Genomic DNA, 26,929 nt, shown 5'->3' with positions numbered 1-26,929 from the left:
CCCTAAATATAAGAAACAGAACTCAAAGTAACTCCAGATTTTGAAGGAATGATGATCTTCCTTCAAAGTATGAAGGAGAGTCATACTTACTCTGCTTCAGAATGGTATACAGATTAAAATGGAACCTCTAACAACTCGAAACAGCACAATTTTTGAGATTTACCCTTTCTGTGCTTTCAACAGTTTCCTGAAAAAAAAAAAATCGACCCCAAAGTCTTATTCATCATATACAGAGCTAGTCAGAAACAACTATGTAAACCAAAATTATTTGAGGTGACAGAGAGGATCTGCAATGTACAGTGTCACTGTCAAAGCCCACATACTTTCTAACCTCACAAGTAGATAAAGAAGAGCACAAAGATTGAACAAGAGCACAGAGCTTAAATTCATGGGCTTTGGAGACTGAATTACAAGGTTTAACCTGCCCACCCCTCACATTTACCAGTCCAGTAGGCATGGACAAATCACCTAATTTCTTTAAACTTCTAATTGACCATCTGTAAAATTAGGAAAATAAAAGTACCTGATTCATAGAGTTGTTTGGGAGATTAAACAAGAAATTGGAAAATAAAATTCCTGATACATGGTAAACACAAGCTGATGGTTATGATTATTGTACTGATGGCTCACTTCTATTGGGAATCAAGATCCCTAGCTCTTATGTATTGTTAAAAATAAGTGGTTTTTCAAAATTACTCAATCTGCTGTGTTTTATCACCCCTCATGTTAATATATTTGCCTTTTTGAATGCTAAAATAGGTTACTGGCACACTCTGAAAGTAGAATTTTTCTATTTAGTGATGTCCTTAAAACACTATGTCTTATAATGAAAAGCAATGACAAAGTGTAATACTCTCTTTGATTTCAATATCTAGAGAGTGTACAATGTGGTAGCATGCTAAAAAAAAAAAAAGAAAGCAAGCATTGACTGGAAATCAGAATATGGGGATTCCATACATTCCCTTCTCTGTTGGAATGATCCGATATGGAAATCACGTTGAGGGTGTTTCATAGACTCAAAACCCATAATAATCTTAAATTTCTATTTTAGTTTAACCATTTTATTTTATTCATTAGCGTCTCCTGGTAGAGAAAGAAAAAATTTCCTTTTATTCATTAGTTCGTTCATCTATTCATTCATTCATTTTAAAATTTTAATTCAAAAACTGTTTTTGAGTACCTACTAATATACATCAGTGGTGTACAGATTTGTGACAAAAGAGAAGCATAAAAAAGACCAATGGAAGCTCTAAAGAGAGAAAAAATACATACGGCTGAGGTGGTTAGGAAAGGCTCCTTGGAAGAGGTAGCATTTGATCAGCATCTGGCATGCAACTGATGCTGAGTAAATATTTAGTAAACAAATCATGTTATTTAATCATTCAATTACACAGTGAATAAATGAACAAAGAATGAGTAGGTAAGATTTCAGCAGATGGATACAGAAAGGGATTGGTAGGGGGAAAACAGAGACAGGGAAGTAGAACAGAGAATATTCTGGGTTTCTAGAATACAGATGACCTGTGGGAAAAGGTATGATTTGTATAATATCTTGTAGATGCAGGGCTTTAAGGGCCAGATTTAAGGAGTATTGATTATTATCTTATAGGAAGTGGGGAGCCATTGACTGTATTTAAACAGAGGCTTGATAGAGGCATAATTCTACATAGAAGTTTACTTAAGGAATATTGGTTAGGTAGTGGTATATCAGACAAACAGAGGTGTTAAGGGCATCTCTATTGTCCATACAATATCCCCTGAAGAATAAAGAAAGGACTGGATCCAGTACCCTGATTTGTACTGAATCTTGTGCTCTCACATCCAGGCCCAATTTTTAGATGCCTATTATGAAAATAGGCAAATGGTGGTTTATAGTATAAACTCAAAAGCTTTCTGATATAAACATTGAGAGAAAAGAGCAGAAAGTGCTACTTACAAATCTGATCAGAATAAATTTGGAATGAAATATTGTAATTTTGCAAAGAGATGAGGCATAACTAAGAAAGAACATGCATTAACTGGCCATAATTGCTGCTAAAAATTCACATGACATTAATTTAAGTTAGTTTAACCTTAAATTAAGAGTCAAGAATCTGCACAGAATAATAATGTTCTTCATCCAATCATTCACTTTTAATTTAACTAAGAGCATAACAATGACGGCACATTCGGCATGTGGCGACACAGTCATTTTAGAACTTTCCAAAGTCAGTTCTGTTGCCAGGGAGAGAAACCATGTTAACCTCTTCCTGAGCTTCCCTTTGATTATTATTTGAAATTACCCCATCTTAGCAATGCCCATAAACAGTTCAAAAGACAACTTGAAAATTCCCTAGCTGAATGTTTATTTATATATAACAACATTTTAGTGAAAGATTCATGTATAATCAAAAGATCTAATAATGGTTAAGTAAATTATAGAATATCCACTTGTTAGAATAACTTAAAGATTTCAAATTTATATTCCAAAGGCTATTTTTCCTGATGTTAAACAAAAATTAGATCTGACACTATCTTCAAAATATAACTATATTAAAATGTTCATAGAAGAAAATGCAGGGAAGGAAATGCAGCAAGATATTAACGGCAATTGTCTTGAGTTAAAGTATTTCTGAGTAAAAATTCTTTTCATTTATTTTCTATTTTCCACATGAGTAAGTATTAATTTTATATTAAAACCCAAGTTAAACAATAAATGTAGTCTTTCTACCAGGAGCTGCTATTAACTCTAGAGACCAGTGGAGCTGGACCTGGGATGCAGAGAGATTTTTGCAACGCAAATAGGAAGGTTTGTTTTATGGACCTGTCACAGTGGGTAACACATGGATAGCACTCAATAAATAGTCAGTGAATGAGATATGGCATAGACTAACAAGTCAATTTGGGCAATTCTCTTTTTAAAAAATTCAGTCTGTTAGCATGATGCCAAGCAAAACACATAAATGGTTATAAAATGTTAATTTCTACCTGATTGTTGTAGCAGAACTGGGAGAGTGAAATCCTGGAGAAAATCCAGGTGTTCTTCATTAGCTATTTCTTGGCCCTACATTTAAGCTTAAAGTTTTCAAAACACAGACCCAGACAGTTTAGTGAAGTAACAACATAAGGAGGTGGCTATTTTGTATAGCCTGGACTTCCCTTTCAGTAGGATTTATACAGTACATTTCTGTTTTAATTTTTAAACTATATATTTCAATATTTTAATTGCTTTCCTATCTTCTTAAATAATCCATATGGAACTTAATGTCTTGCAGCCCCAAGTCACTCTTAGGATCATTAGTTGTTACATTGTCATATAATATAGTAAGTTCTTAGTGAGATTCTCATACCCTAAATGCTATGGTTTTTGACTTGTGAGTTGTCTTGTCCTTTATTTACAGTTTCTAAAATGTACCTTGCTGGTGCACAATTTTGTACTTTTTCACACACTTTTCTCTTTGCCCAAAATACCTTCTAATAAATTCTTTGTCCATCTACTAAAGCCCTACTCATTTCTGGCTATCTTTCAGTAGCCAGCTTTCCTGAGAGTTTAGATATAGTTAGTTATTCCTCATTGTGTATCTTCTACTCCTTGATTGCTGTATTAGTTTACTCCAAAACTTAGTGGCTCAAAACAATACATATTTATTACCTCACATAGTTTTTGTGGGTAGAGAATTTGGAAGCAGTTTAGTTGAGTGGCTCTGGCTCAAGATCTCTTATATGGTTGTGGTCACGATGTTGGCTAGGGTTGCAGTCATCTGAAAATTCGACTGGAGTTATTGGTCCACTTACGGGCTGATAACAGAAGGCCTCAGTCCCTCACCATGTGGACCTCTCCATAGGGCTGCTTGAGGATCCTCACAATATGGCAGCCTGCTTTTCCCAGAGTGAGTAATCCAAGAGAAAGAGCAAGGAGGAAGCCACATTGCTTTTTATGTTCTAATCTCAGGTATCACATACCATCATTTTTGCCACATTCTAATCATTAGAAGTAAATCACAAAGTATAGGTTACATGTAGGAAAGGAGATTCAGCCCCATCTTTTAAAAGGAGATCAAAGAATTTGTGGACACAATTGCTCTTATTGCATTATATTGTGATTATTTAATTAATCAATTTTAGATTGTTTTTTATGGCATTCATAAAGCATTTACTTTATGCCATATTAAACTGCAGGTTCTGGGCAGTGACTATAGCAAGTTACAGAGGAATCAAACTTTGAATTTTGTCTCCCATTTATTAAATGTGTGGAGGGTTTAGTCATTTACTCTAAATCTCAGCTTCCTCAACTTTAAGTAGATATTGTAATAATCAGTCTTGCTGTCAGGATTAAATGGGATACTATAGGTGAGAGTACTCTGCAAACTGAAAGTACTACGCGATACGTCAGCACTGGGTCAGCCAGCATGCAGTGCTATGGGCCTTGCTACAAGGCTGTAGTGCCTGAGTTCCAGAATTCACTGCCTACTTTATTTAGCCACCATGCCAGGGCCACTTTGTCATCTCTCCTCTTTGCCTCAGAATATTTCCCAAGCTTGTAACAGTACTACACATAGTAGATATTCAATAAGTATTTGTTGCTGTTGATTATGACACTGACAGTTGTCCTGGTTTTCTTTCCATTTAGGGTAAAACAGGAAACTCTTCAGGAAGTAGTATTTCAATAACTAGAATAGAAAGGGACTCAGAAGTACAGGATAATGAATTGGTATAGAGTACATGTCCTGGGATAGGACAAAATTGAGTTTAACTCCTAGATCTTCCACCTAGAAGCTTTGAGAAATTTGTGATACAAGCCTTAGTTTCTTCATCTGTAACATGGGGATGACAGCACTACTTATTTGACAAGGTCAAAGTAAAAATTAAAGGAGAAAATGTATGATAAGCATCTAGAATACTTCCCATTCCATAGTAAGCACTCCATAAATGTGGATTATTATTCATCTTATGATTGTGATTAGTATAAAATCACTCCATTATTAATAAGGGGAAGGTGTTCAAATCTATGAAAGATGGCAGCCCCCTGCTTGCAAGTCCAGTTTTGGCACACTATCATGACTTATTGAGCATAGTAGAGAGTGCTCTCCAAGGTTTGCCTTGCCTACCTGGGTGGCTATCTATCTAAAACAGCCCATCTGGCTTCAGCTATTTCCATTTTTTGTCTTTATGAGCCCAGAACTATGAGCACATTTCAGAAATTTGAAAAATAAACAATGAAATGTCTCATACTTGCCACACATGTATTTTTCCTTCCATGATTTAGACTGGCTGGTTCTAAGCCATAAAAAGTTTATAATAAGAAAAAAGAATAAAATTTGCCAGCTTAAAACTCTTTAATCCAGCCCTCCCAAATTTTCCAACTCAAGGTTAAGATGTGAACAAATGTTCCAACAAATATGTTCATGAAAGATTTAATAATTACTTTGCTTATGAAAGTTTAAACAGCTGCTTAAGTTAGTAAAAAGTCTCCCACCCAGGCAGAATAATTTGCTGTACCCATTAAGAAGGTTTTACATATCATATTCAAATGAAAGGCAAAGCTGCATTTGCTGCACAGCCTCTGACTATTCAATGATGTGCGGAATGAGTTTGTCCACCAGGTCAATCAGGTTTTGTTCATTCCTTCAACAAGGGTCTCAACAGCATCAACATTAAAGTCATTTCCAAAGGGATTGCTGAGCTTTCCAACAATTTATTTTTAAAAACACATATACATGAACTAGATGTCCTTTTTTAAGGTTATTTTACAGCATAACTCCATGAAAACAGGGTGCATTGGATTCAGTAATTATAGGAGGTTACATCACATTCCTTAAAAAAAACATGTAACACTACTCTTAGGGCTTTCATATATACTACTCCATCTGCTTGGATAATTTCCCATACCAACCCCATCTCCATAACCTTTAGCCATGGTTAACTCTTCATGGTTAACTACTCACGCTGGAGGAGTAAATTGGATTGGTCCCTAAAGCGTTCCCTGGGGTCCTTGATCAGGATGGTGCCTCTGAAACGAGACCCCTTCACACCATGTGGCTGCCATGTTATGGCACTTACCATCTTCTACTGCAGTTACATATCTATAATACTTTTCCATCTCTACCGTGAAACCCCAAATGCTGTGAGGGCAATTTGATATATCCCAAATATAGCAGAAGCTCAAAAAATTCCTGTGTAATTAATGAATGAGTTTTCCTACTCACCCAAACTGCACTTTTCCTTCTCTTTCTCCTATACCCCCAACTTTAACAACTCCTGCCAATTTTATATCCTAAATATTTCCTGAACCCTTGTCCTCTTTTCCACTTAACTATTTCAATTATCTCAGTTCAAGTCCTTTCATCTCCTGACTGGATTTCTGTCTTTAGCAAATCTACTGCTAAAATCCTTCAGTGACTCCTTGCTGCCAGCCGAACAGAGCAGCAAACCTTCACATGGCCTGCCAGGCCCTCCATACTCTGTCCTTCCTGATGTACTCCATCTCATTCTCACTTCCTTGCTTTTTTCCCATAAACTCTCCCTTTCCAGAGAAGGCTGATATTTAATGAGGGTCAGAGAGGAAAAATAACCTACCAACAAAATGTAAGAGGTGGAATTTGAATTATATAGGCTATGTTTCTAACTCAGTACAATGCTATACTGACCACCCAAGGCTATTGCTACAACCCTCATGCCTGACACATACCAGATACTCAATAAATGTTTGTTGAATAAATGAATAGTTGAAAAATAAATAAATATAAAAACCATCCAAACATAGGCTACCCAATGGATCTTATGCCTCTATCCTACTGTTTCTCAAAAAGCTTGGGGAATATTGCAAAACTACCTCTTAAAAATTCCCAGTGCACATTAGCACATTAAAAACTAAGAAGTACCACCAAAAAAAAAAAAAAAGGAATTTATTTAACTTTTTCAATAGAAGAGCTCCTAATTGTATTTGCACAAAGAATATGAAAACAAACAAAAACAAACACAAACATCTACCAAAACTACCTACTCTCTGAAATAATGAAAGCGTTCCCACGAAGTCTTGATATGATCGAACAGCATATACACAGTGTGTGTACCACCAGTCTGATGATAATCTTCAAGCATTTTTTTTTAAATAATGGAATTTTGGGGCTGGAAATCACCTTCCAGCTTTTTCAGACAAAGTCCCCCATTCTATAATTGAAAGATTAAGTGGCCCAAGGTCACTCAGCTTATTTGTGACAGAAATAAAACCAGAACCAAGGCCTGGCAAAACCCATCCAGTGTTCTTACCACTATTCCACACCAGTGACTCTCAATATGGGGTGACTTTTGTCACAGACATTTGGCAATGTCTAGAGATATTTTTGTAGGGGATGAGGGAGTATGCTGCTAAATATTCTACAATACAAAGGACTGATCCCCACTACAATTATTTGACCCAAATGTCAATAGTGATGATGTTGAGAAACCCTGCCCCACACTAAGAAAAAGAAAGAAGTAGAAAATGAAAAAATGAACTGTTCAGTTAACAAACTAGAGCTTTCATTTCAGTGTTTCCCACTAGCCTGTATAAGAGCTGCATTATATTTGAAATAATACTGGCATATAAAAATGAAATTGTTTTTAAAATCCATGAAAATAACTGCAGTAGAAAAAAAAGCATGTATAAGAAAACAATTCCACTCATCAGGGCTTTATCAAAATGGGTTTGGATAGTACCAACCCAAAGACAAAATCCAAAACAATTTTCTTTTCCACACAAATCTCTCATAAGAATTCTTGAATATGTTAAGATTTTTTAAATATTCCATTTACTAAGGAAGTCTCAGAATAAGGTATAGGAAATCACTGAGGAGCAAATGAAATGAGCCAGCCCCAAGAGTCAACAGTGGGGAATCTGCTATCACGAGAGATCTCATTAGTAAGTACATCTCTCCCACAGGTGTACTAAACCTCCAATTTCAGATAATTTGCCTTCTTGTCAGGTCAATTTTAGCACAACCCTCCTGTGTTTATTTGTTTGTTTGAGTGGAATATGCTGAAAGCATCATAAACTAAGCCTTGGAAAGGACTATGAGGGGTAATGTCAGGACAAGGTCCTCCCTACAATGGTGCTACATAGAGGATGTCTCCAAGGCAGCTCCTGCTTCACAAGAAAGCAATGCACTCTCAGGAGTATCTTCTCACCTGTTTCCTCTTCAGGAAATAATAACACCATGGTTACATAAGATGTTGTTATTGCGGAATCTGGTCAAAGGGTACACCTAAACTCTCGGCACTGTTTTTGCAACTTCTTGTGAGTCTACAATTATTTCAAAATAAAAAGATTTTGATTTATTTTAATGATGTGATTGGTAGTAGATCTGTTTTGGCTTTGTCAGTGGTTCTCTGCTAAAAAAAAGTAGCTGATTACCTGATTTGTGAGACTGAGAGTATGAACAGGGCCACAGGGGAATAAGGCATCATAAAGAGTCATTTGTACCACAAAAGTGTTTCATCCATCAGATCCTCTTCCAAAGTGACAAAAAGCTGAAAAGGAATGAGACTTGAGAAAGACTTGATTGAGGATGCGTAGAAGAAACAGACCAAGGCACAGGTGGGTTTCCCAGGTGACAATCCTCATGAGAGCTCTAAGGGAAATCTGACACAATGAGAGCTCTTTGTGCCTAAGAAAGAGATGTCAGGAGAAAAAGCATGAAAGTAAGACACAGTTTCTCCTATGTAATGACTTGGTAGGGATGGCACTGCCTTTATCCTGAATTAACTGACATCCCTCAGATTTAGACAGTATCCAGCTAAGGTGTGCCCAGGCATAATGCAATAACTTTGCGGTAGAAAAAAAAATGGGAGTCAGGAAGTCTGGAGTCACATTTTAGATATGTTACTCTCATGCATTTATTGTGCTCCCTGGGACAAGTCAGTCATGGATTCAGTTTCCTCATCTGAAGGTCAGGGAATTGGTACTGGACTGCTAAGACCTTTACCTCTCTGTCTCTGCCTCTGTTTAATACTATTTTAAGTGTTAAGCTAACTTCTATTGATTTAATACAAAATAAAACCTATTCATGGATGGCAACATGTTTCCTATGAATTTTCCAATGCAAATTAATTCCTTCATAAATGGGGGTAGAAATAATATTGCTATTTTAGCACCAGGGACCATCAGCTCAGAAGTCAAAGAGCTCTCCTTCTCACGCTCTCAGACTCATCCTCAACCATGGATGGGCCTCAAAGATGTGATGATTTCCTAGGGATAAAGCTGAGAGAAAGGAGTTTAGAGGTCTAATGTCAGAGCAACCAGAGGACTGCTTTCTCACAATGAAATGCATCCCCTCAAAGTGTTCAAGGTCTGGTGAACCCTCTAGAACATGCCCAAATCACAAAGGAGCAGTTTCCGAAGAGGTCAAAGTGGAGAATTGAGGCTTAGAGGAGACAAAACATGTCACTGTGGGTTCTTTAGGAATAGGGTAGGATAAATGTGCATAGTACCCCTTACTCTACCATTTTCACATATTGAAACCCAATAAAGTTTTTGTATTATTGGCATTTCTAAAGTGGTTAATTCAGTCCAGGCTTATGGCTTATGGTGCAGTAGGGTTTTGAAATGTGTTAATGCTTCATCAATCACGCATACACTTTTCCAGAGCTGAAATTCACCACACCCTGTCCACGGTTCTTAGACTAAATCAAAAGGATTCTTTCTGTGCTAATTGCTTTCCTTTCATTAAGGTGTTTGCATGAATAATGAATGAGCTGTAATGGGTGGTGCTGGGTGTTACTGTGGAATAGTGTTGATCAGACACTGTATTAGCCCACCTTCAAGTCACCTAGGATGTTCAACTTGCAGGCAGAATAATGATAATTTCAATATAACTTCTTCCTTTTTAGAGATAGTTTCCACTGCAACTAATTTGCTCAGCATTATTTAGCACTATTCTTTAGCATGGTATGGAGCAAGGTAGCAAGGATGTGTCAGGAGTAAGTTAGTCAATCTAAACTATCAAAACCAATGTTACGTCACTGTCAGCATTACTGATGATTAAAAATAAAGTTAAATGATTATTAAAAAGTTTGTCAGAATTTAGGAGAGTTGAACTCCCTTATCAGCCAATGAAATATTGGTTCTTAGTTGGTATCTGAATCTCCATCAGACATTTCCTTTCCCTCTTTCTTCACTCTCGTTTTCTGCTTATTTATTAATTTATGAATCCCATTTAACCATCCCAAACACCCCTCTCTCTTCCTCTGTCTTTTGCTTACTTCTTATAACTTACCCCAACATTTACCTTTATCATAACCTTTTTTTTAATTAAAATTTATTCGGGTGACAATTGTTAGTAAAATTACATAGATTTCAGGTGTGCAATTCTGTATCACATCATCTATAAATTACATTATGTGTTCACCATCCAGAGTCAGTTCTCCTTCCATCACCACATATTTGATCCCCCTTACCCTCATCTCCCACCCCTCAACCCCTTTACCCTTTGGTAACCACTAAATTATGTTCCCCAGATTAATTTTCAAACCCCGTGGCCATCTTGTGGTTACTGATTGTTTTCTAATCCCCTCACTTTCCCCTTTACCCCCACCCTCCCCGCCCATCTAGCAACCCTCAGTTTTTCCTCTTTGTCTCCAAAACTGTTTCTGATTAGTTCATTCACTTATTCTTTTCTTTAGATTCCGCATATAAGTGAGATCATACGGTACTTATCTTTCTCTGTCTGACTTATTTCACTTAACATAATGTTCTCTAGGTCTATCCATGTTGTTGCAAATGGTAAGATTTCTTTCTTCTTTATGGCTGCGTAATACTCCATTGTATAAATGTACCACAGTTTCTTAATCCAGTCATCTACCGAAGGGCATTTTGGTTGTTTCCATGTCTTAGCTATTGTGTATAGTGCTGCAATAAACATAGGAGTGCATAAAGATTTTTGAATTGGAGTTTTGGATTTCTCTGGATAGATACCTAGGAGTGGAATTACTGGATCATAGGGTAGCTCCATTTTCAGATTTTTGAGATACCTCCATACTGTTTTCCATAGTGGCTGCACCAACCTGCAATCCCACCAACAGTCACAAGCGTTCCCTTTTCTCCACATCCGCACCAGCACTTGTTGTTTGTTGATTTATTGATGATAGCCATTTTGACTGGGGTAAGGTGGTATCTCATTGTGGTTTTTATTTGCATTTCTCTGATGGTTAGTGAGGTTGAGCATTTCTTCATATGTCTATTTGCCATCTGTATGTCCTTTTTAGAAAAATGTCTCTTCAAGTCCTCTGCCCATTTCTTAATTGGGTCGTTTGTTTTTTTGGAATTGAGTTGAGTGAGTTTTTCATAGATTTGTGATATTAATCCCTTATCAGATATATCATTGGCAAATATCTTTTCCCATTCAGTATGATCCCTTTTTGTTTTATTGATGGTTTCCTTTGCTGTGAAAAAACTTTTTAGTTTGATATAATCCCACATGTTTATTTTTTCTCTTACTTCCCTTGCGCGAGGGGATATATCAGTAAAAAACTTACTCCGGGTAATGTGTGTGAAGTTTCTTCCTATATTTTCTTCCAGGTATTTTATGGTTTCAGATCTTACATTTAAGTCTTTAAGCCATTTGGAATTTATTTTTGTATATGGTGTAAGGAGGTGGTCCAGCTTCATTTTTTTGCATGTGTCTGTCCAGGTTTCCCAGCACCATTTATTGAATAGACTGTCTTTACCCCATCGTACATTCTTGCTTCCATTGTCGTAGATTAAATGGCCATATAGGCATGGATTTATTTCTGGACTCTCTATTCTGTTCCATTGATCTATGTGTCTGTTTTTATGCCAGTACCATGCTGTTTGATTACTGTAGCCTTGTAGTATAATTTGAAGTCAGGTATTGTTATACCTCCCACTTTGTTCTTATTTCTCAAGATTGCTGAGGCTATACGGGGTCTTTTATGGTCCCATATAAATTTTAGGATTATATGTTCTATTTCTGTGAAAAACGTCGTTGGTAGTTTGATAGGAATTGTGTTGAATATGTATATTGCCTTAGGCAGTATGGACATTTTAACTATGTTAATTCTTCCTATCCATGAACATGATATGTGTTTCCATCTATTTATATCTTCCTTCATTCCTTTCTTCAGTGTCTTATAATTTTCTGAATACAGATCTTTTACTTCTTTGGTTAAATTTATTCCCAGGTATTTTATAGTCTTTGGAGCGATTGTAAATGGGATTGTTTTTTTAATTTCTCCTTCTGATGTTTTACTATTGGTATATACAAATGAAACTGATTTCTGAATATTAATTTTGTATCCTGCTACTTTACTAAATTCATCTATCAGCTCTAATAGCTTCTTGGTGGAGTCTTTAGGGTTCTCTATATATAGTATCATATCATCTGCATATAATGATAATTTTACTTCCTCCTTACCAATTTGGATGCCTTTTATTTCTTTTTCTTGTCTCATTGCTGTGGCTAGAACTTCCAGCACTATGTTGAATAGAAGCGGAGATAGTGGGCAACCTTGCCTTGTTCCTGATCTTAGGGGGAATGGTTTTAGCTTTTCCCCATTGAGTATGATGTTAGCTCTGGGTTTGTCATATATGGCCTTTATTATGTTGAGATATGATCCCTTTATTCCCACTTTCTTAAGGGTTTTTATCATAAATGGCTGTTGGATTTTATCAAATGCTTTTTCTGCATCTATTGATATGATCATGTGATTTTTATTTTTCATTTTGTTAATGTGGTGTATCACATTAATTGATTTGCGGATGTTGAACCACCCTTGCATACCAGGGATGAATCCCACTTGATCATGGTGTATGATCTTTTAAATGTATTGTTGAATTCTGTTCGCTAATATTTTGTTGAGGATTTTTGCATCTATATTCATTAGAGATATCGGCCTGTAGTTTTCTTTTTTTGTGGTGTCTTTGTCTGATTTTGGGATCAGGGTGATAGTGGCTTCGTAAAAAGTGTTTGGGAGTCTTCCCTCCTTCTGGATTTTTTGGAAGAGCTTGAGGAGAATAGGTGATAATTCTTTTTTGAATGTTTTGTAAAATTCACCTGTAAAGCCATCTGGTCCAGGGCTCTTGTTTGTTGGTAGATTGTTGATTACTGATTCAATTTCCCTGGTGGTAATCAGTCTATTCAGGTTTTCTGTTTCTTTTTCAGTTAGCCTTGGAAGGTTGTACGCCTCTAGAAAATTGTCCATTTCTTCCAGATTGTCAAATTTGTTGGCATATAGTTGCTCATAGTAACTTCTTAAAACTTTTTGTATTTCTGCGGTGTCCGTTGTCACTTCTCCTCTTTCATTTCTGATGTTATTAATTTGGGTCCTCTCTCTTTTTTTTTTAATGATTCTGGCTAAAGGTTTGTCAATTTTGTTTATCTTCTCTAAGAACCAACTCTTGGATTCATTGATCTTTTGTATTGTTCTTCTGGTTTCTATTTCATTTATTTCTGCTCTGATCTTTATTATCTCCTTCCTTGTGCTCCCTTTGGGCTTATTTTGCTGTTCTTTTTCCAGATCCCTTAAGTGTGAAGATAAACTGTTGATTAGTGCTGTTTCTTGTTTCTTTAGGTAGGCTTGCAAAGCTATGAATTTCCCTCTTAGGACTGCTTTCGCGGCATCCCATAAATTTTGGGTCGTCGTGTTTTCATTTTCGTTTGTCTCGAGATATCTTTTGATTTTTTTCCTTGATCTCCTGCTTGACCCATTCATTATTTAGTAATAAGTTATTCAGCCTCCATGAATTGGTGTGTCTTCCAGTTTTTTTCCTGTAGTTCATTTCTAATTTCATAGCATTGTGATCAGAGAAGACAATTGGTATGATTTCAATTTTCCTAAATTTATCAAGACTTGTTTTGTGGCCTAACATATGGTCTATCTTGGAAAATGTTCCATGTGCTCTTGAGAAAAACGTGTATTTTGCAGCATTGGGGTGAAATGTTCTGAAAATATCGATTAAATCCAAGTGGTCCAATGTATCATTTAAGGCTGTTGTTTCCATATTGATTGTCTGTCTGGAAGACCTGTCCCTTGTTGTCAGAGGTGTGTTGAAGTCCCCTACTATGATAGTGTTACTGTTGATCTCTGTCTTTATGTCAGTCAGTACCTGTTTTATATATTTAGGTGCTCCTATGTTGGGTGCATAGATGTTTACTAGGGTTATGTCCTCTTGTCGGATCGATCCCTTTATTATTATATAGTGCCCATCTTTATCTTTTAATATGTTCTTCATTTTAAAGTCTATTTTGTCAGATATAAGGATTGCAACTCCAGCTTTTTTCTCGTTCCCATTTGCATGAAATATCTTACTCCAACCCTTCACTTTCAGCCTGTGTGAGTCTTTTGTTCTGAGGTGAGTCTCTTGTATACAACATATACAAGCGTCTTGCTTTCTTATCCAGTCAGCCACCCTATGTCTCTTGATTGGAGCATTTAATCCATTTACATTTAAAGTGATTATTGATAGGTACATAGTTATTGCCATTTTTAAATTTGTAGTTAGGTTGTTTTGATCTTTCTTCTATTAACAGAAGTCCTTTTAGTATTTCTTGCAATGCTGGCTTGGTGGTAATAAATTCCTTTAGCTTATTTTTTTTCTGGAAAGCTCTTTATCTCTCCATCAACTTTAAATGATAGCCTTGCTGGATAAAGCACTCTAGGTTGTAGGCCTTTGTTTTCCATCACTTTGAGTATCTCCTGCCATTCCTTCCTGGCCTTCAATGTTTCTGTAGAAAAATCACTTGATAGTCTTATGAGAGTTCCCTTGTATGTAACCCTCTGTCTTTCTCTTGCTGCTTTTAGGATTCTCTCTTTGTCTTTAAGCTTTGCCATTTTAACTATAATGTGTCTTGGTGTGGACCTGTTTGGGTTAATCCTGGTTGGAACTCTCTGCACTTCCTGGGCTTGTATGTTGGTTTCCTTCATCAGGTTGGGGAAGTTTTCGGACATTATTACTTCAAATATGTTCTCAATCCCTGGCATCCTCTATTCCCCTTCTGGTATTCCTATGATGCGCATGTTGTTGCGCTTGATGTTATACCAGAGGTCTCTTAAGCCATCCTCATTGTTTTTTATTCTTTTTTCTTTCTGTTGTTCCGTTTGGGTGATCTCTGCTACCTTGCCTTCTAAGTCGCTGATTCGATCCTCTGCTTCATCTAACCTGCTGGTAATTCCTTCAAGTGAGTTCTTAATTTCGGTAATTGTGTTCTTTAGTTCTAACTGGTTGTTCGTTATGATTTCTACATCCTTCTTTATGTCTTCTCTAAGCTCCTTAAACATTCTTGTCACCAGTGTTCTGAACTCTGTCTCTGAAAGATTGGTTACCTCTGCTTCATTTGGTTCCAGTTATGGAGGTTTCTTCTTTGTCCCAAAGACGTGTATCTTTGTTTCCCCATTCTGGCTGACTCTCTGTGTTTGCTTTGATGTATTAGGTAGATCCCCTAGAGTTCTTAGTTCTTGCTAGGTTATCTTATGTAGTATGTGTCCTTTATATTTGACTTGCACTACTTCGTTCTTCTCCTCTGCGTGTGCTCCAAAGGTGACTCTTGAGTTGTGTATATTGTCCTGTTCAAGAAGATCTTTAATTGCTTTTTGCTTGTGAGTAGGTTGGGTTAACTCCTAGGCTGACTCGTTGTGACACTTGGCTCTGCCCACCGCAGGGCATTCTGATGCGTGGAGGTTGACCACTTAAATGTGGTTTGGCCTCTATGGGCTCTAGTTCCTGCAGAGAATTCCCTCTGGGTGTATGACCTGTAGGTCAAACCTGGTAGTACTCTGGTTTGGTCTGGAGTTGGCCTCTGGATATGTTGAATCTTGTGCCTGTTAAGCTGGGCCCTGGTAGGGCAGTTTCAGAACAAAGCAAATCACCAAGCACAACAGCAACAACAACAACAAAGAAAAAAATCAAATACATTCACATGTAAAAACACCCGATAATCCCCACTCGACACAGGCAAAGATATCAAAGATATAAAGACAAAGCAAAACAAAACAAAACAAAGCAAAACAAAAAGCAGTGCCAGTCTTGGCTTAAGCCCACCAAGTAATGTCCAGGTTGTCCTCTGTTGTACCAAAGAGCCCCCTGCTTATTGTGCAGGCAGAGCCGGTCACCTGGTGCCCAGAGTGACTTTGGGGCTGTAGATTTAAATGCGTGGGCCTGAGGGGTCTGGATGATAGTTTTTACAAAGTCAGTACAGTTTCTGCCCTTGCCTGCACATATGCACACTGAGACTAGCACCACCAGCCCCGTGTCCCGTACTCCTGAGTCTTAGGGCACTTCTTCAGTGTGTATGTGTATGGGGGTTGTGGGCGGGAGATTTCTGAGCTGCTGAAAGCCCAGAGCTGTGTCTGCCTTACTGCTGATCCCTGGGAGAGTCTCGGCAGTTGTACTTGCCCTGCCCTAGGCAGGCCAGAAAGGGAGGGGGCTGGGGATAGAGGGGTCTTCTCTCTACCAGCCCAGCCGCGCGTCACCCTCTTCCCGTAGGCCAGAAAAGGTGCTGGCTGGGGGTGGAGGAGTCTCTTCTCTCCTAGCCCAGCCAAAATCACACTCTTCCCGGCCTCTTCCCTGGGTCAGGGCTGCCTGTCAGGCTTCCCAGAGCCTGAGCATTAAGGCTCCTCTGTAATCTGACACTACTCCTCAGTTCAAGGACCAGTTTAAGTCTCTGGAAGGGCGGGGGTAGGATTGGAAGAGCTGGGGGCGGGGGTGGGCCCAGGTATGGAGTCTGTGTTCTTTGTCCGCCCTAGGGCCCACTGGCTGCCCTCCCGGCGGGAGAAATCAGCCGTGGGACGCAGGGAAAGAGCCCACCTCGTGGTCTCTGTGCTCTCTGTTCCGCCCTGGGATCCCTTGCGTGCATGGAACTGCGGGTGCCACCGCGGTTTTCGCTGCTGCCCCGGCTGGGACTCCGCCGGGGGCCAGGATGCTGCCGCGGGCCGGGAGTTTTCACTCTGCTCCCTTCCTTCCTTCCCCTGCTCGCCCAATTAGCGCATCTTCAAGTAATCCTTAGCTTCAAGTAATCCACGAGTCTCTTAACTGTTCTGTGTGATGAGCAAAGAGTTCTTTGATGGGTTATAGGTCCCGTTTGTAATAAGATCCGGAGGAGAACTCAGAAAGTGCGCCTCGCTGCCGCCATTCCTATGACGTCTGAGTTCTTGTTTCTTAATTTGTCTTGTTCCTTTGTTGCTTTCAATTTTATATACCACATAGCAGTGAAGTCATATGGTTCTTGACTTTTTCTTACTCTATCATAAATTTTATCCTATAGGAAACAGGAGAAGGGGCTTGACAGCAGGGGAACACTATGTGGAGATCAGTGTTTTAAAAGATAACTCTGAGATGCCCTGCAAAAATACAGAAGCAGGGGAGATCAGAAGAAAAATAATCAGGAGGGAAATAGCAAGGGCCCGAATTAGGACAATAATAGCAGTAAAGGCAAGGATGTAACAGGTTTTTTTTTTTTTTTAATATATATATTTTTTTAGTTCCGCTGAAAGTGGACTAAATAGGATGTAGTACCTGGCTGTAGGACAGTGATTAAAGAGGACAGAATGAAATACAATTAGAAGTTTCCTAACTGTGCTGATAGGTAGTTGTGGTTCCCTTAACAGAGACTAGTAATTAAGGTGAGGAGTCAGGTATGAAGGAGTTGAGGTGTTCAGTGTTGGACATACAGAGCTGCATTTAGGGGCCATGTCCAACATGCCAATGGACAATCAGTGTTCTAAATGGGCAGGAAAACTTCTAGACTTAAAGAGAATCAAGATAAAGAAAATCCTACAACCATCCTCTCCTTTACTTCCTCTCTTCATTTTCCTTAACAAAATGTGTTCAGAAGCTTCTGCATGCGAAGCCCTGGGACAGGAATTACTGAAAAACGAAAAAAGGAACAGAAATAAACAGAACATCTGCTCAGGGTATTTGCAAGGTCTGGTGGGAGATGACACCATAATAATGGCATAAAGTGTTGGGATGAGGGGAGGGTTACTACAGGGGGCTGCACAGGAGACATGGCATTTATGAGGGATGGAGCGTGCTCACTCAGTTCATTAAGTCACCTAACACCTAGAGTGGGAACACATGCTTGCCTCATCCCTTCACCGTATGGAACTCCCTTGTGGTTCCAGGTAGGCTGTAAGACAGATTCCCCCCAAAACACAGCCACACAGACTTCATTTCACTGTACTCATCTATATTCCTCTCCGGACGTAATGCTGTCACTTCATTGTGAGAGAACTTTCGTTAATCTTCTACTGTTTACATCTTGGTAACAAGGTATTTATGCCCAACTTTTGTAATGCTATGTAACACTATGGTAGAGGTAAAAGTTTAATCCTCAGTCCTAGGACCCCTCTGGACTCTCCCAACCTCAAGAAGGTGCTACTGCCACAGAATAGAGATTGAAGCATCTTGACAGAGATCAGTGTTTAAAATTCACGCTAGCCCAGCAATTTCATTCCTAGTCATTTATCCAAAGAGAAATGAACACATATGTCCACAGAGAGGCTTGCACTAGAATATTCACTGAGCTTTATTCATAATAGTCAAAAACTAGAAACCACCCAAATGTCCAACAACTGTTGAATAAATAAATTGTGGTGTATACGTATAGTGAAATATTACTTAGCACTGTAAGGAATGAACAACTGACACAACATGGATAAACCTCAAAAAAGCATTACAGTGAGTCAAAAAGCCAAACACAAAAGTCTACACATTCTATGATTCCAGTTATATTAAATTCTAGAGAAGAAAAAACTATAGCTCCAGAAAGCAGATCAGCAGTTACCAGGGGGTTGGAGAATGAAGGAAGAGATAGACTGCAAAGGGGCACAAGGGAAAGTCTGGGGTGATGGAAACAGTCTAGATTACGATTGCGGTAAGCGGTGAAATAACTATACATTTTCCAAAACTCATCAAATTGTACACTTAAATTTGGTAAGTTTACATTATGTACATTATACCTCAGTAAAGCTAATTATTTTTTAATAATCAGGCTGGGCTAAGGAGCAGACCCACGGGTTCCCAGCAGGAAGACACCAGCAGCCCTCAGAAGCTGTCTGGGCCCTCTGGCTGCTGCAGTCCTGAGGATGCCTCTGCCTCAGTGCTTTAGCCTCAGACCAGATACCACCCACTGCCTCTGACAAGGCTCCCAGTGACTCACACTCACCCTGCCACACACCCTTGGGGCGAGAAACTGCCTGCTCACCCAGACAACGGATAATATATAATCCTAACCCCTCCCATCCTGGACTAGCAACCCAAAAACGGTAACACTTTATCCTGGAACTACTGCCTGAAGAAGACTACACTTCAAGGTGTCTGACTATTCAGTACCTGGAATATAGACTCTTAGCTCTTTTGTTCTTATCAGTTTCCTAAAGGGGCAGGGGCCTGGGCTTGTTTGTTTGTTTTCTCAATATCTGAAGCTATCTGATTCCCTATGGGCCTACTGACATCTTGCTTTTCCATTATCCCTGTAACTACCACTCCAAGGTTGATGCATGCATGCCCAGGTCCTGGAAGCAGGTAATTTGGAAAAGGAGAAAAGGGCCGTAAACATAAAACAAGTATTGGAAAGGTCCTGAGTCAAGACATGTGCAGAAGGTTTGTTTCTCCATCACCAAACTCCAGCACTATTTGCTTTTATCTCCCTCTCATTGATCTCCTTAAACAAAATATAAGTCTGAAATTCCTGAATAACTTTATTTTAACTTATTGAAATAAGCTATTTTATGTAATAAGTTTAAAATAATATTAAGCTATTTTCAGAATTTCAATAACTACTTAGAATGTAAATTTTCACCAGAAACCTTATAAAAACTGTTTTTTGTACACTTAATGTCATATGAAGTAAACTCACATTCAGTGAGCGCCTGTGATGTGTCATCACTATACTAGGCTATTTGATTTGCATTATCTAATGTAGTCCCCATAATAATCCTGTTAGTTATAAATACCATCTCTTTTCTTGCAGATATGTTCTCTCTGAGACTCAGAAAATAAGTAACTTGCCAAAATTATTTAACCTTCAGCTAGACCTGCCTCTAGGACTATTTGATTTTCAAACTTGTCTAAAAAAAAAGTCTCTGGAAATTGCACATAAACTGTGGTTTAAAGCTCAGTTTACTATTCATAAGGTCCTGGGTTTGGGTACCTTCTCAGCCACTTACTGGTTGTGTGGACCTTAGGCAAGTGAGTTTCCCTCTACGCTAGTTTCCTCACCTATAAAAGAAAATAGATGCTACTTCACTGAGCTTTGAAAGGATCAAATAAGATAATTCACATAATAAGCACAATAACGATTAGTACAATCTTAGCTATTGGTATAATCTTAAATGCGGAGCTGGCTCCAAATGGAATAAATACAGCACATATATACAAATATTGTCCTCAGCTCTTCAAAGGTTGAATTTCTACACCATGGAACCCCATTCCACACTTGAATTAGTCCCACTTTTCTTCAATCAATATACTCAAACTTTTGATGGGAAAAAATATATTTGGAGTGTCTGCCATTGTTGAGTCCACAAGGACCATCTCTGCAGACTCATGTTCTCTCTTGACCACACTCCCTATTCCTAGACAACCTATCGCCTCATTCACTCACCTGCTCCGGATACTTGCTACCAATGATCTCTGCTACAGTGTTGAAGGAGTCAACATCTGGGTAGTTCTTTGCCCCCATCTTCAGCTGAATGACAATTCGGCTCCCACGAGAAACCATTCTTGATATCATTTCTGCATCTTCCACTGTAACACAGGCTGTTGGGATCTTTGGCACACCATCCTGGTATTCCTGAACACCTGTGTGAGGACTTGAGAAAATAAGCCACCAGGTTACCTTAAAAGTAGAAATAAACCACAAGTGCTTATTGAAGTGTCTGTATTTGACATTTGACTTCCACTGAACTTGTTCACATATGAGGACAAGCAGGCAATTTTGTTTTATTCGCTTTTGATATGAATGTAACTTTTCTTTTTGGTAAAAACAACTTGGAAAGTTCAATTAATAATCATCATATGACAACATGGATGGATCTTGAGATTATAATGCTAAGCAAAATAAGTCAGAGAGAAAGCAGAGAACCATATGATTTCACTGATATGTGGTATATAAACCAAAAACAACAAAAGAACAAGACAAACAAATGAGAAACAAAAACTCATAGACACAGACAATAGTTTAGTGGTTACCAGTAGGTAAGGGGGGAGGCGGGTGGTAGATGGGAATCAAATATATGGTGATGGAAGGAGAACTGACTCTGGGGCGTGAACATACAATGGGATTTATAGATGATGTAATACAGAATTGTACACCTGAAATCTATGTAACTTTACTAACAATTGTCACCCCAATAAACTTTAATTAAAAAAATAATCATCATATTGAAACTATTGCATGAAATCTATTTTGATAATTTGGATGATCCTTTAAAGTTTGCCTCAAACTTGGGGGAACATTAAGAGTGCATTTATGACCAAGAGGTGAACACGTTGGTTCAAGAAGACAAAGGGAGCTCTGAAGTCCATCAAGTCTGCAGATCATAAGCATACACATCTGGAAGAAAGCTGGCCCAGATGGACCCAGCTCTCTGGTCACTAACTGGCTCTGGGTATACTCTCTTCCCACTCAAACACAGAGGTCCAAATATGTAGCCTTGAAATGGTGGTAGAACACTCTGCAGAAAAACTGTAGGACAATGGAAAATGTTTGTGTTCCCATAAAGAAAAGTGCTGAATAAATCCAGGTCCCTCATTGTACTATACTATAAGAAAAAGAAAGTTATAAAAATTTTGGCACTAAAGGAGAAATATTACCCCAACTTGTCAACTCTTTTCCTACTACTTTCCAGATGCTTCTTACATTACTAGAAACATTTATAATTGAAGTTTATATTAATCTACTGTTGATTCAACCTCCATGTGCTAATTGAGTTTATCAAACTCAATTTCTAAAATTGCTCTTTGAAACTGTCCCTTTTAACCCTTTTGGTGCAACTCCGAACCCTCAGCTTCCTAAGAAACATGCAGGCACAGTTTCTGATTGTGCACACAGCCTATCGGTCTAGCCCCATCTTCTGCCAAGACACAAGCTAATAGCTTCCCTTTTAAAATTAATTTTCCTTATCATATTTCTATATTTGTTTCAAATTGTCTCATATTTACAGGAAAGTTTTTCTCCTTTCAGCCACAACACATTTCTCTTCTATAGAAGTGACTCCAACCTCCACATGCATAAACACAATGACCATTATTATTGTTGCTTGCTTGATGTGATTGTATTGTTGTGACCATATGTTAGGTGAGTCCTTAGTAGAAAACTGCAGAGCAAAATGATTATGAACAGACTCAGGATCAAAATTGTCTGGGTTCAAATCTGGGCTTTGCCACTTATTGCTAATTGACGTTGGACAAGTTATACCTATAAATTGAGGTGATAATAACAGTAATAACTATTCCATAGAGTCATTTTACAGATTCAATTAATTTATACAAGTAAATCACTTACCCTGGAACACAGTAAGCACTCAATAAGTGCTAAAACTTTATTTTGTTAATTTGCTTATTACATAAATCCTGCAGAGACTGTCTAATCTCAAGTCCTTAGTACCATCTGAGTACACCTTTTATGAATATTTATTAAATGTTTACTGAACATGTTATTCTTCATTAAGAGAGAGACAAATGACTTATAAACTCAAAAATTTTAATACAGAAACCCTGAATCTAAACCCCTGCTCTGGAATGTGCCTAATCTAACTTCTGGTTCAGGGCAGGCTATGGAGTCACTTAACCTAGGTCAAATCCTGGCTCTACCATTCTCTATCTGTATGACACCAAGCTTAGATTACTTCTCTGTTTCTGACTTTCCACATCTGTAAAGTAGAGAATAACATTAGCATTGACTACTATGAGGAATAAAAGAGATAGTATATGTAAAGGATTTAAAACAGTGATTGGCACATAGTAATTATTTAGTAAACATTAGTTGTTATTATTTCTTCAGTGCTAATTTTTCCCAGAGTTGGTTGAGTGATTAATGACCAAAAGTACTTTAAAACATGTAGAAAGACAATCTAAATATTTATTATTCATATTACCTTACGTGATGTCTAAGATTCAACAAACTCTCCTTGTTCTCAGACTCTCTTACTCAAGAGGAGGTCAGTATAACACTTCTTAATAGTCTCTTTAAATAATTTTTCTAAACAAATATGTACTAATAAGTTACAGGCAAGAGTTCTTAAAGTGAGGACAGTGAGCCAGGCATGTACCCATGGCTCCAATAAGGAAAATGTTATTGAAAGGCATCTTCCAACTGTGATTCTGAATTTAAGATATAAAAGCCTTATAATTTGTTTCTGCAATTAAGCATGTTACCCAGTGGTGGAGTATCCAGCACTGTTTAGTAGAAGTGGGCAGAATGAAGATTTGACAGTTTTATTTGGAGTCTTGCACTTTCACTGTCAATTGTCCTACAGGGAATGATTAGCATAAATACTACCTTCCTGCCACCACTGACAAGCCCCACCTGCATTTTAACAATAGCAAAAGGTAAACTATAAAGGAAGCCACAAATAATCAAAATAAGCACACTTAAAGATTAATACCAATTCTTCAGAAAGTTTTCCACAAAATACAAGAGGAGGGAACACTTACCAACTCATTCTACAAGGCCACTACTGCTGATATCAAAACCAGACAAAAGACATCACAAGAAAACAATAGACCAACATCTCTTATGAATATAAACACAAAAAGTCCTTAACAAAATACAAGCAAACTGAAACCTGCAACATATGAACATATGAAAAGGGTTATTCACCATGACAAAGTGAGATTTATCCCAGAAATGCAACGTTTGACATGCAAAAATCAATCAAAAACAAAGTTGGCTGACTCACACTTCCAAATATCAAAACTTATTACAATTCTATAGTAATCAACAGAGTGTGATACTGGTATAAGAATAGCCATGTTGATCAATAGAATAAAACTGAGAGTGTAGAAATAAACCTTTATACGAATGATCAATTATTTTCAACAAGAGTGTCAATAAAGTTCAATGGGGTAGAAAAATATTTTCAACACATGTTGCTGGGGCCAACCAGATATCCACATGCAAAAGAATAAAGGTTTACTCCTACATTACAGCATATACAAAAATTAATTCAAACTGAACCTAAATAATTCACAGACCTAAATATAAGAGTTAAACTATAAAACTTCATGACCTTGGATAAAGAAATTCCTTCCTAGATATATCGCCAAAATCATATGCAACAAAAGAAAAAAATAGATAAATTGAAACATCAAAACTGTAAACTTTTGTATTTCAAAAGACATCACCAAAGTGAAAAAAACAATCCATAGAAGAGGAGAAAATATTTGCAAATCATTTATCGGGAGGTGGGAATTGTTGTAAGAATTATGAGTTTTTGAAGTTATAGTCTTATTTCTATGAGGGTTTTTTCTTAACTTCTTTATTAGTAAGGTTAAAAGACCACTTATTCTGTTTATTAGAAAGGTTTGTTTGCTTTAAAAATCAGTTTGAAAATAACTCCCAGAAAAATTAAAATTGACTTTAATTCTTTTAGATCTACCTCTTTAAGAGTAAATTTATCGCACACATTTATACTGTCATTAACAAAACAAAAGCAAAAGGATTCATTTACATCATAATTTCACAAAAGGAAAACACTCAGATATTTCCAATTCCCACAGGTGGGAAAAAAAAAACCTGATCAAGAGAGAAAAAGTAGGACTAAATTTCATTCCCAGTTTCTATGATTCAGTTGAAATAGCAGAAGAGACAGGAAAAAGTCAAATTCTTGAATTCTATTCCATAATGAAAGACTCTACCTGAACAAAACTCAACCAACATATTTAATACCTTACCTTCACCTATAGATCTCAGTAAGTAGACTATTACAAGCATAGTATCAGATATACCTTCTTCCAAAATAGAGGGACCGAGCCATCTCGACAGGAGTGTGAGAAAGGAAGACGGTCAAAATGCTTAGAGGAATAAAACTCTGTGATTTTTAACATCCACAGCATGCAGGAAGGACTTTTGGCTTTTTTTCTCTAAAACACAATAGTGTGAAGAAGGTTGAAAGATATAAAGAGGCAACTGTCTGTGAAATAAATATAAAAAAGAATTAAAATAGCTAAAAAAAATTTATACTTAGTATTTTCTCATCTAAAAAAATACTACATAAATATCAGTGTTTGTTATTATTATATATTTTGTAACCTAAAGTAAACATCACAAAATATATTTGGTATCTTTATCCCTTTTTGATTTCGCTCTTCTGTATAAGTTACAATTTCTGCTAGCTTACACTTATTTCATTTTAATTTGTTTTTATTCCTTATTTTCTCCTCTAATCTTTACAATTTTTAAAAGAAAGATGTGTTTATGTATTAAGCAAGATGAAAACTTAATTTGGGATATAAATTTGTTAAAATGGATAATTTATCTAATAAAGATGATAACAGAGATATGGAAGAACATTAAAATCATTTTTTAAATGAAGACGGTAACATTAACCACTGAATATTGTTCTCAGTTTAAGCCCCAATGCAAAACAATTCTCATTAACTGGACTGAAAGGTATTTAAATATCATGTAACCCCATCACTGTCTTTCCACTGAAAAATATACTAAATTTCTATTATGAACTCTGTTCAATTATGCCATTTCTCATTAACTTCAGAGCCCAAACATCCTTCTGTTAGAACAGAACTGAACATACGAAACATGGCACTAGGTATAAATTGAATGTGTATGTTCACCACACCGCTATCACCCGCTGCCCCCCAACCCAATTCATACGTTGGAGTCCTAACCCCTAAGGTGAGGGTAGGAGGTGGGGCCTTCAGAAAGTGATTCGGTCATGAAAGCAGAGCCCTCTTGAGTAGGATTTGTGCCCTTATAAAAAAAACCCTAGAGAGATCCCTCACACTTCCACCATGTGGGGCTACCATGAAAAGACAGCAGTTTACAAAACAAGTTCTCAACAGACATAAAATCTGCCAGCACCTTGATCTTGGACTTCCCAGTATCCAGAACTGTGAGAAATAAGTGTTTGTTGTTTATAAGTCACCCAGGCTATGGTATTTTTATTATAACAGCCTAAATGAACCAGACAGGATACTTTATCTGAGGGGTAACAAAATAAAGACACATGAATGATTAAAATTCTGTAAAAACTATGGTTTTCTTCCTTGACACGAAGAAAATATTTTTAAAAAGAAGCAATAGCTAAGTACTGAAAGAGAAACAATAGAACCATGCTTTCAATGTGTGTTCCACAGAATATTAGGCCTCAGACGCCTTGTAAAGAGGGGAGAAGATATCATGCTTAAATGAAGTTGTGAAACATTGGGCACTATTGTGCCATTTTGAGAAGTCATGAGCACATCAGCCTATGGTAAGCTCTGATAAGTCAAATAGTTAAGAAATATGCTTGACTAAGCATTTCCCAAACTTAATTCACCATAGAACTCTTTTTCATGTAACATTTTTATCTTCTCATAGATTTATCTGAAAAATACATTTTGTAAAATGTTGATTCACTGTCCTTTAAGGACCAAGATAAAAATACAGTTTGTAACTGTCCCAATATAGCTTATTAAAACAATGCTAGCAATAGCATTTCCAGCCCATCCAATACAGAGATCTTTCTACAGCAAGAAAGTGAGTTTCAAATCTAAATACAGTACATAAAAATATTTGTAAATTTATTTTTTTATTGTTTTTCATCTCCTACCACTCTCCCCGCATAAACCCAAATATACTCCACCCACGCTGACTTCTTACCATTCTTAGAAGATGCCTTTCCCTTAACTAACATAGAACCTTTAAACATGCTGCTGTCTCTGTCTAAACTAAAAAGAATAGTTAGTCTCTGTCTAAAAGCTAAAAAGAATAAAGAAAACAAACAGCAAAATGAC

At 37.3% G+C, this 26,929-nt stretch overlaps 1 protein-coding gene across 1 annotated transcript in view; it reads right to left on the bottom strand.

The window, feature by feature from the left end:
• The window catches only part of CPQ (carboxypeptidase Q), a 598,544-nt gene that overhangs the window by 273,475 nt on the left and 298,140 nt on the right, over window positions 1-26,929 (bottom strand). Inside the window, exon 4 of the mRNA XM_033126896.1 lies at window positions 20,577-20,784. Coding sequence (XP_032982787.1) covers window positions 20,577-20,784 — 208 coding nt within the window. The remainder of the gene's footprint in view (window positions 1-20,576; window positions 20,785-26,929) is intronic.

Source organism: Rhinolophus ferrumequinum, chromosome 14, assembly GCF_004115265.2.
Source record: "Rhinolophus ferrumequinum isolate MPI-CBG mRhiFer1 chromosome 14, mRhiFer1_v1.p, whole genome shotgun sequence".
NCBI lineage: Eukaryota > Metazoa > Chordata > Mammalia > Chiroptera > Rhinolophidae > Rhinolophus > Rhinolophus ferrumequinum.
Note: the sequence above shows the minus strand (reverse complement) of the source record. Positions and strands in the feature narration are given on the sequence as shown.